This window comes from Hylobates moloch, unplaced genomic scaffold (genome assembly GCF_009828535.3).
Source record: "Hylobates moloch isolate HMO894 unplaced genomic scaffold, HMol_V3 SCAFFOLD_5, whole genome shotgun sequence".
In the NCBI taxonomy this organism is placed as follows: domain Eukaryota; kingdom Metazoa; phylum Chordata; class Mammalia; order Primates; family Hylobatidae; genus Hylobates; species Hylobates moloch.
The window spans coordinates 80,382,590-80,391,694 of record NW_026652280.1 but is presented as its reverse complement, the minus strand read 5'-3'; the positions used below and the strand labels follow the sequence as shown (position 1 = coordinate 80,391,694).

General features: G+C 57.8%; 1 protein-coding gene and 1 long non-coding RNA gene across 14 annotated transcripts in view; both read left to right on the top strand.

Annotated features, from left to right (window-relative positions):
• Window positions 1–976: 976 nt before the first annotated feature.
• Window positions 977–2,083, top strand: LOC131383610 (uncharacterized). The gene is made up of 2 exons (XR_009213764.1): window positions 977–1,180; window positions 1,751–2,083. It is a non-coding gene; the product is annotated as an uncharacterized LOC131383610 (long non-coding RNA).
• Window positions 2,084–5,482: 3,399 nt separating this feature from the next.
• The window catches only part of SYT7 (synaptotagmin 7), a 66,534-nt gene continuing 62,911 nt past the window's right edge, over window positions 5,483–9,105 (top strand). For all 13 annotated transcript variants that reach the window (XM_032153043.2, XM_032153041.2, XM_032153042.2 and 10 more), the window contains exon 1: window positions 5,483–5,651. In XM_032153043.2, the coding sequence (XP_032008934.1) occupies window positions 5,621–5,651 (31 nt within the window). In that variant the 5' untranslated portion in view covers window positions 5,483–5,620. The remainder of the gene's footprint in view (window positions 5,652–9,105) is intronic.

Genomic DNA, 9,105 nt, shown 5'->3' with positions numbered 1-9,105 from the left:
TCCTATGGTACAGAGTGGTAAAATGAGGCTCAGAAGGACTGAGGGGCTAACCCCGGGTCACTCATCTAGTAATCAGCAAACTGAGGTGCTTCCACAGTGCATCCCAGGGAGGGGGTCTCACTAGCCCCCGTGGCCCTCAGTCAGTCTCAGGGGTCCCAGAGCTGCCCAAGGGGTAGGGAATGTCTCAGAGCAGAGGCCCAAGGCCAAACTTCTGACCAAGGCTGGGGCTGTCCCAAGCCAGAAGAAGCAATACCAACTTTAATCTTTTAAGGGTGGTGAGGGATTTAAGGGGCTGAGCCAAGCACTTGGGGAGTGTCAGGGTGACCATGGAGAAGAGAGAGACTGAGAGCCAGAACCTGGATGAAGAGGTTACAGGGCGAAGGGGTGTGGGAGGACAGATGGGGTGAGGGTGGGGTGGGAATAGGGTTTCTGCCCTGTAACATGGCCTGAGAGACTCTTGGGGGCCTATAGCTATGGAAGGTCAGCTTGCAGCAGGGTCTTTGGTGCCTGGGGTTACCCCTAGGGAACCAGGAAAGACACCCAGCCCTTGCCATCTCCCCAGGGAATTCTCACATCTTTGTGTGAAGCAATTCTTAGCCTTATTTTACAGATGAGAAAGCTGAGGCCCAGAGATGTCAAGTAACCAGCCAAAGCCAAACAGAGAAACAGACAGAGGCAGGACCCAAGTTCGAGTCTCAGATTCTTCCCTTGATGCTGCGGTCCAAACCCTGCCTTTTAGCACCAGGCCCCCAGAGCATAGCCCGACAGCAATGTGACAAGCATAGACTCTGGGTGGGCCTCTGAGATCTGGTAGTTACTGGATCTGGCTAGAGGAGGCAATAGATCAGCAAGTATTGATGGTGATGAGGTGGGTAGAGAGATGGCTGCAGCTGCCTCCTAGTAGTTTGCTGTCATGTCGTTTCTGGGATGGAGATATCTGTTAACTTTATACTTTTATCTTCTCCAGACTCTTGTCCTCTGCAGAAGAGGATGGGGAAGAGTAGCGGGTAGGAGCAGGGACAGGATGACAGAACAAGTCCTCACTCCTGGCCTGTCACCACCAGTGGGCTTTGCTGTTGCCCTGCACAGACACCTTCCAGCTGGTCTCAGCCTGTCCCTCCTGAATCAGGCGAATGCTCAGCCTGGGTCTCTTGCCACATGGATGATGGCAAGGAGAGAGGTGTGTTTGTTCTGTCACGTGAGCTGCACAAACATCTTCCTCAGCATTTTTATTAATAATTCAGCCCATAGCCAATGGGGTGGGGGTAGGGGGAAAGGACTGTGGGGAGACAGCAACAATGAAGGCCATGCCAGGTAGAGGCCAGAGGGGAACTCAGGAGCTCTGCCTCCTAGCCGTGGCCTAGCAACAGAGCCAGGCAGCCTCAGGGGCCCTGTTTGGGAGAGCGCAGGCCCAGCATCTGCGCCTGAGGGACAGAATGTCCCTCCCTGAAGCCGACCCAGGACTCTTGGCCCTGAGAATGGTGCCAGATCGGAAACAGGCCTGAAGGGTCTGCAGCACACAGCAGGGCAGTCCTTGGGGAACAGGTGCTGCCCGCATTTCCTGCCACGTCATGGAACCCGGGACAGGGGACCAGCAACGAAACAGAATGAGAGGGCCTCTTTGGGCCCTCCTCCTATCGGGGCTGGAAGGGGAGAAGCTGAACGCCCAGAGGCTCAGGCCCTCCCCTATGAGAGACAAGACCCAAGGGCAGGGCAGGGGTGATTCACAGCCTCTGATCTTTTTCCTCAGAGGACCTGCTCACTCCTGCAGGCTCCATTTACTGCTTCTACCCAGTTCTTCATGAGTGCTCAGAAGACAGAATTGGGATTGGATTCTGGCTCAGGCTGGGAGGGTCAAGGAGCCCAGCAGCTCCTAGAAGCTCACAGTTGGCTCGGCTCTCATCGATATTCCAGCAGGAGAGAGTAGCCTTCTAATGCAGCAGAATGGTTCATGGTTAGACATCTGGAAGAACTTTCCTGACAGGCAACACATGGGAATGGGGAGTATGTGTTGTCTCTGTTAAGGGTAAACAAATAGCAACAACAATAATAATAAAGGCATTCAAAAAGTATAAAGAATAAATTATATGTTCCAAGTATCTTTTTTTTCTTTTTTTTTTTTTTTTTGAGATGGAGTCTCATTCTGTCACCCAGGCTGGAGTGCAGTGGCGCAATCTCAGCTCACTGCAACCTCCGCCTCCCAGGTTCAAGCAATTCTCCTGCCTCAGCCTCCTCAGCAGCTGGGATTACAGGCGCATGCCACCACGCCCGGCTAATTTTTTTATTTTTATTTTTTTTAGTAGAGACGGAGTTTCACCATGTTGGTCAGGCTGGTCTCGAACTCCTGGCCTTGTGAACTGCCCGCCTCGGCCTCCCAAAGTACTGAGATTACAGGCGTGAGCCACCGCGCCCGGTCCCCCAAGTATCATTTTAAGTTATTTGATTTTTTCACCATGCTTAAACTTAACAATAGTCAAAGGAAATAGGTGTTATTATTCCCATTGTAGAGACGAGGAAACTGAGGCCCAGAGGTGTCTGCCCAGGGTAAACACAGCAATGATGGCAGCGCCACATAAATCTGTATTCTTTCCTCTTTCCCATGACTCTGCGTCCCCTAAACAAAGTGACTGAGGCCTAGAGAAGGGGTGTCTTCAAAGCTTTTTCTGTGTCAATGCTGCAAGCAGGAATTTAAAAACCACCCAAGATTCCCAATGCCCCAGAGCCGCAGTTTGCACAACTATGTCTCATGGCGTTTCTCTTGTGTGTCTGAGGAGCTGTCCAGCTCTGACATCCTGGAACAAGGACTGTCTAATGCCTGTGAGGAGAGGATAAGACTTGGCTTCACATTCTTGTAAGAAACAGGCTATAAGCCCTCAGATGGGAGCAAGCACTGAGTCTCCTCATGAATCCCACAGTGGTTAGCAAAGGGCTGGGAGTCTCAACCAGAGTGTTTCTTACTCTGGGTTCTGTCACCAGCTCCCCGGGGTGCTGGCTCCAGGGCCTTTAGCTCCCTGGGTCAGTTCCTTCTCTTCTAGAGGCCTTGCCTTTACCACCTGACACTTGCAAGGGGCAGCCTGGGGAATCTCTCAGATGTCCTCTCTGTCAACTCTGAAAAACTTTAGATGCTTTGTAAAGACCTGTCGAGTGGTGGAATGAGGAATTCTGCTCTCCCTCTCTGGACTTTCAGATTGATGGGTGGAGGGATCTGGAGTGGGGAGATTCCTCAGCAGGGAACCTGTCTGTGTGCCCACCTGTTGTGGGGGGTTGAGGGTGCCCTATTTGCTCTTTTTTTTTTGAGACTGGGCTCACTCTGTTGCCCAGGTTGGAGTGCAGTGGTACAATCATGGCTCACTGCAGCCTCAAACTACTGGGTTTAAGCCATCCTCCCGTCTCAGCCTCCCGAGTAGCTGGGACCCCAGGGGCGCACCACTACACTGGGCTAATTTTTTTTTTCTTTGTAGATATGAGGTCTCACCATGTTGCTCAGGCTGGCCTCAACTCCTGGGCTCAAGTGATCCTCCTACCCCGGCATCCCAAAGTGCTGGGCTTACAGGTGTGAGCTACCATACCCAGCCCCTGTTTACTCTTTACTAGGGCAATGAGAGAGGCAGCTGGGGTGGGTGGGGGAATGAGCCAAGGTTGCAGACCCTGCAGTCCCAGCCTGTTGGCTTAGCTTTCTGGGGTTTGCCAGGCCCTAAAGCAGAGTGTAGATAACTCCTGGGTTCTTGGCTGCACGTGGGTGAGTGAGGGAAGACAGCTGTGAGATGTATGGAATAGGACGGCCGTTCCCCACAGGGTGAGGGCTGAGATTTCTGGCCACTGAGGAATTGTGGCCTTAACCTACGATGCCTTTTTTCCTTCCATTTTTATTTAGAACATTCATTCCCAGGAAATCTGCTCTGCGCTGGAACAGTCTTCATGGAGGTTTGCTGGGGGAACTTCCTTATCTTTTTCTCAACCGGAAAAGCTGTAGGTGGAGGTGAATGTGTGTGTGTGTGTGTGTGTGTGTGTGTGTGTGTGGTGGTGGTGGTGGTGGTGGTTGGGGATAGACTCCATGTGATTTCAAGGGGATGGGGTCTGTTTGTGTGTGTGTCAGGGGAGACTTGAGAATAGAGGGTTGTTCCTGGCTGCCTTCTGCACTATGGGCAGGTGGAGATGTGGCTGGGCGTGAGTAGTGCAGTATAAAGCCAGCAAAAGTGGATTTCTCAGGGTGAAAATAAGAATCCTTGACTCTGGGAAGCCTGGCTTACCTGCAAACTGCATTCTTAGCACAGGGGAGAGCAGGATGCTGCCACAGACCCAGGGATTTTGCCCTCTTACCTGACCCATCAGTGAAGGGTAGGGGCAGCACCTGTACGTGGGGAGCGTCAGTGTATGTGTCTCTTTGTGTGGGCAGCATGTCTGTGTGGGTGTGTGTGGGGGGGGCAGCATGTCTCTGTGTGTGTGTGTGTATGTAGGTGATTAGGTAGGTAGGTGTGTGCAGAGAGGTCTCTGCCTACCATACCACTAATGGTTCAGTTCCGGATTTTTCATATCCTTGGGAGACAGGTCTCTTCTCCTCCCTGCCCCAGAATCAAATCGTCCCAGTTCTGTAGAGAAATGAGTGTTCACCTGATTTAGACTGTGCTAAGCCGGCAGAGAGGCAGAGAGGACCAAGAGAGGTCCAGGGTTGGAAGGAGAAGGAGGGATTTCCTTCCTACCCTCCCAAGTGCTAGGGTCAAGGAATAGAGAGGAGGATCAGATGAGGAGCTGCTGCTGAAGAGGGATAACCAGAGGCTGAAAAGTCTATTTTCTTCTTTCGTGGGGCTGGTTTAGGTGAGGAAGGCCACTAGGCCTAACCTCCCACCGAGGGCAGGGATCTTAGCCCTTTCGGCTCCACCTGTGTGCGAGCTTGGAGAAAGATCGGACTGGCGGACCCAGGCTCAGCGCTGCCAAAAATTCCACTCCTGGTTTTTGCACACACCAGCCCGTCTGCCCTGGACCGCCGCGGTGTTGAGTCCGGAGCTGACGCCCTCGAGCCGCCAGCAAGCGGAAAACCCGGAGTGGATCTCCACGCCTTTTGGATCGGAGCCATAGGGCACCTCGGAGGAGGTGGCCGGCTCTGCGGCCCTGCCCGGTGCCAGGCCGCGGCCATCGGGGGAGCACGGGCTGGGGGTGGGTCGCGCAGCGGAGCCAGACCCCTTGGCCGGACAAGCCCGGCCGTGGGGCTCGGCGGCCCTCCCCCCGGGGTCTGCGGGCGGGCGGGCGGGGCGCGGGGTGGCTTCGGGGGGCGGCGGTGCGGTCATTGGCGGCCCCCAGGGGCAGGCGGGTGGGCTGGCCGGGGTTCGGCGGGTGGCAGGCGGCCGGGTACCAGGCCTCACACACCACCAAACACATACACAGGCCCCGCACACACCAAACTCGGACACCGGCCAGGCCGAAAGAAGGCTCGGCCGGTTTCGGGGGCGGCAGGTGTCGGGGGGGGAAGGTGGCGGGGGGCCCACTGCAGCCCGCTCGGCCCCCGCCCTCGGACCCGCCCCCGGGGGTCGCCCGGCCCCATGCCCAGCGGCGGCGGCGGCGGAGCAGCGCGCGGCCGCGGGCGGCTCTGAGGAGCCCGGAGGGAACCGGCGACGAGGGGACCATGTACCGGGACCCGGAGGCGGCCAGCCCAGGTAAGCGCGGCCCCGGCGGGCTGGGGCGCCCCGCACCGGCGGGCAGGACGGCGGCAGCGCCGGACGCCGTCTCGGAGCCCCAGCCTGGGGCTGCTGTCCGCCCGGAGCCGCACGGGCTCCCCCAGGGGTCATCCCAGCCCCGGGGGCGCGGGCTCGAGCGGCAGCGGCTCGGACCCCGATCCCCCGCAGTCTGGACACTGCCAGGCTGGATGTCCGGGACCGGCTTCGCAGTGTCCCCACAAGGACCTCTCCCCTACCCCCCAGCAGCCCAAGGACAACGTGTGTGGCGGAGCGAGGAGCCGCTGCCCCTGTGGGAGCCGGGCAGTGCCCTCAGAGGCACCCGCGTCTCCCCAGCACCGGTGCCCCGGGGGTGCCAGGGCTGGCGGACCCCAGGGCGAGGATCCCGGCAGCTCTTGGCCAAGGTTGTGGGCACAGGGGAGCGGAGTGGCATCGCAGTGCCAACTGTGAATTGAGAGGGTGCCAGGGGGCAAGTGGGAATCTGGTGCGGCAGCTGGGCAGGGAGGCTCTGGGGGGTGGGGAACCGCAGGGGCCTTGATGAGTGAAACGGGGGTGCCTGAAGGGAAAGAGAGCAGGGGCTCATGAGAATGGGGGTGCCAAGAGAATGTTCTCCTAGGCTTGGGGAGGGGGAAGCAAACAACCCCAAACTCTCTCCTGTCCTGGCGGGGGAGGGCCGAACTCCTTTGCCTTCTGCTTCGCCCGCCAGGGGAGTGGCCTGGGAGCCCACTGTCTGCTTGGTATCCTCTAAGCCAAAGCCGAAGAATCTTCCCGTCTTCCTTGGAAATTGCTCTGCCATTTCCTCCTTGGCTCCTGATGCCTCCTCACCCAGTGCCCACCTGTAGGCAGGTCCCCTGCAGCTCCTGCCCAGGCTCCATCCCCGCTTCCACCTGGGGTGCTCCACCCAGTCCCAGCACCCACAGTCTGCCAGTTCTGGCATCAGGGACTGTTTCTGGGCTTCTCTCTGATGCTAAAAGCACGACTCCCCAGCCCAGGATGTGCTCCCAAACGAAGAGCCTCCAGGCTCCCTGCTGCCAGCCTCCTGGGGGCGGCGGTGCTGTGGGGAAGGAACGGCTCTAAGACCCTGCACAGAAGGAGCCTGCAGCCCTGAGGTTCCTGAAGGCAGTCCAGTGGGTGCTGGCTTTGCCCACTGTTGCCCCAGCCCCACATTTGCTCTTTCCCCTCTAGGGGCAGCCTCAGCCTGTCCCTGCCTCCTAAGGAATCGGCTCCCACCCCCCATCAATTCTTTTCAGCCCAGTCGATATTAAGGACGACCTACTGGGCGCCAGACATTGCCCTCACTCAGCACTTGGATATGAGGGTGAGAGATTCAGTCTCCTTCTCTGGAACCTTGCACCCTTCTCTGAATGTCCTCTAGGTGAGGGCTGAAGGGGCATTGCCTGTGGAGAGCCCTCCCCTCATCTGTCTGGACCTAGGTCACCTACCCTGGCATCTTCGTCAAAGAGGCCGCCGGCTTCCAGCACATGGCCCATGGCAGGAGTATTCTCTTGCTCTGCTCACCTTCTTAGAAGCCAGTAGCTTAGTTCAGAAGCCAGCTCTGGGGTATGAGGATGGAAGGTAGGGAAGCAGTAAGGACACTCTCCGTACCCTCGCCCACCAGGCTGACAGCCTCCCCTCTGTCCTGTTAGGCCACTGGCCTGGGGCCATGCCCTCATCCCCTCTCCCTCCCTCCTCTTCTCTCCCATGCCTGGGCACCATGACATCACCACTCCTCCAAGCACCTCTGCCCTCACCACGGAGGCCAGCTTGACGTGCTTGGCATCTTCTAGGCAAAGGGTCTGGAGTCCAGTGCCATCCCTGGTGTGCTGGCAGCCCCCAACTCTTCCCTCACTCCCTCCTTGAATGGGCCTCTCTGGCTGCAGTTGGGACCTGTCTTGCCCACCCCAGTTGTAGCTGCAGGACCCACCAGTGTCTGTGGTAGGGCAGCTGTGACTGGGAAAGGGGCTAGCCTGAGGCTAACTCCTCTCTGGTGTGGGCGTTGGGCTGGGTGGGGTCAGACATAGGCTGGAGAGGGCACAGTCTGCCTTTGAGTCTAGTCGTCTGGGGTCCTTGAAGAGTCAGAGATCTCATTCTGGCATCTGCCCTCTGGCATCCCTGCCCACCTTTGTAGGCCCTATAGTTCCAGGTCAGATTTCCCTTCCCCCAAGCTCCCCCAAGGCTCCCCAGACTCAGCTCCCCCAGCCAGGGCTCTGTGTCCCCCATTTCTGCTCCCCCCTCTCCCCTTGGCTGGTACCAGTTGGGACTGAGATATGCAAATTGATTTCTCTGTAACTCAGGCCACTCCTCCCCTCCCCTCTGGTCTCCCAGGAGCCAGTGCCTTTTATATCCTGATCCTCTCATCCCACTCTCAGGAACACCTGCGGCCCAATCCTTAAAAAAAAAAAAATCTGTCCTCTCCTGCTCCCCTTTGCCTCATGCTGGTTCCAGAAGATCCCTGTGGTACTCCCTCCCTCATCCCACTTACTGTGCAGGTCCCCAAGGGCTCAGCTACTGCTAGGACCTTACCTGACAGGTGCAGTTCTCTCCCTACTTGGGCCCCTGGCCCCCAGGCCCTTGGTTCCCTGATCTATTGTGAATGAAGAAAGGGACTGTGGGAAATAATTGGAGTCCAATGAAGAACCCAGACCAGCCCCCTCCCATGCACACCCAGCTTCCAGCTCCACACTCTGCCCAGCCTCCCTAGGCCATACCTGCAGCCTCCCTTCTGCCTACTCTGAGACTTCAGGGCCTCTCCCTGCCCTCGGCCTTCACCATCTGGTTCATCCTGAAGTCCCTGTTTCTCTCGGACTGCTTGTCCCCAGGCCAGGCAGGCCCTAGCAGGCCTGCAGGGGTCAGCGTTGCAGTGGGCAGGCAGGACAGCGGCAGGAAAAGAGAGAGGGAGGGAGAGGTGACCTTGCAGTGAGCTGGTAAGCAAGGCCAGAGAGGGAACCACTGGGACAGAGGTTAGGTCCTGAAGGCTGCCTGCCCTGCCCCCAACCCTCTGTGAGCTTGTCCCTGGGGGTAGTAGTGCCTGAAGCCTTCTTTTGTCCCACCTGTTAGTGGGCTCTGTTCCCTACAGACGCTCCACCAGGCAGGTCATGCCTTGGGGGCATGCAGGGCAGGGGGCCTTGGCACAGCTGGCCTCTTCTCTCAAGGCGAAGGATCCACTAGATTGTCCAGGCCAACCCTCCACTCACTGGGCACAAGTTAGGGGCAGAGGCTGATGGTGGGTGAGGGAGGTGCAGAAGTTAGGGGTATGGCTGAAAGGGCAGATCAAGGGTGTGCCCTGAGGAACACCTGGGTTAGAGGCCAGGGCTGGAGCGTGGGAAGGTCCAAGGAGGCCTGACTGTGTCCACCCATTTCACCAACAACCTCTCTCCTCCCACCTACCACCCCAAAGCCTGCCCCATCGGCACATGCCCGGGCCTCCCTGGCCTGC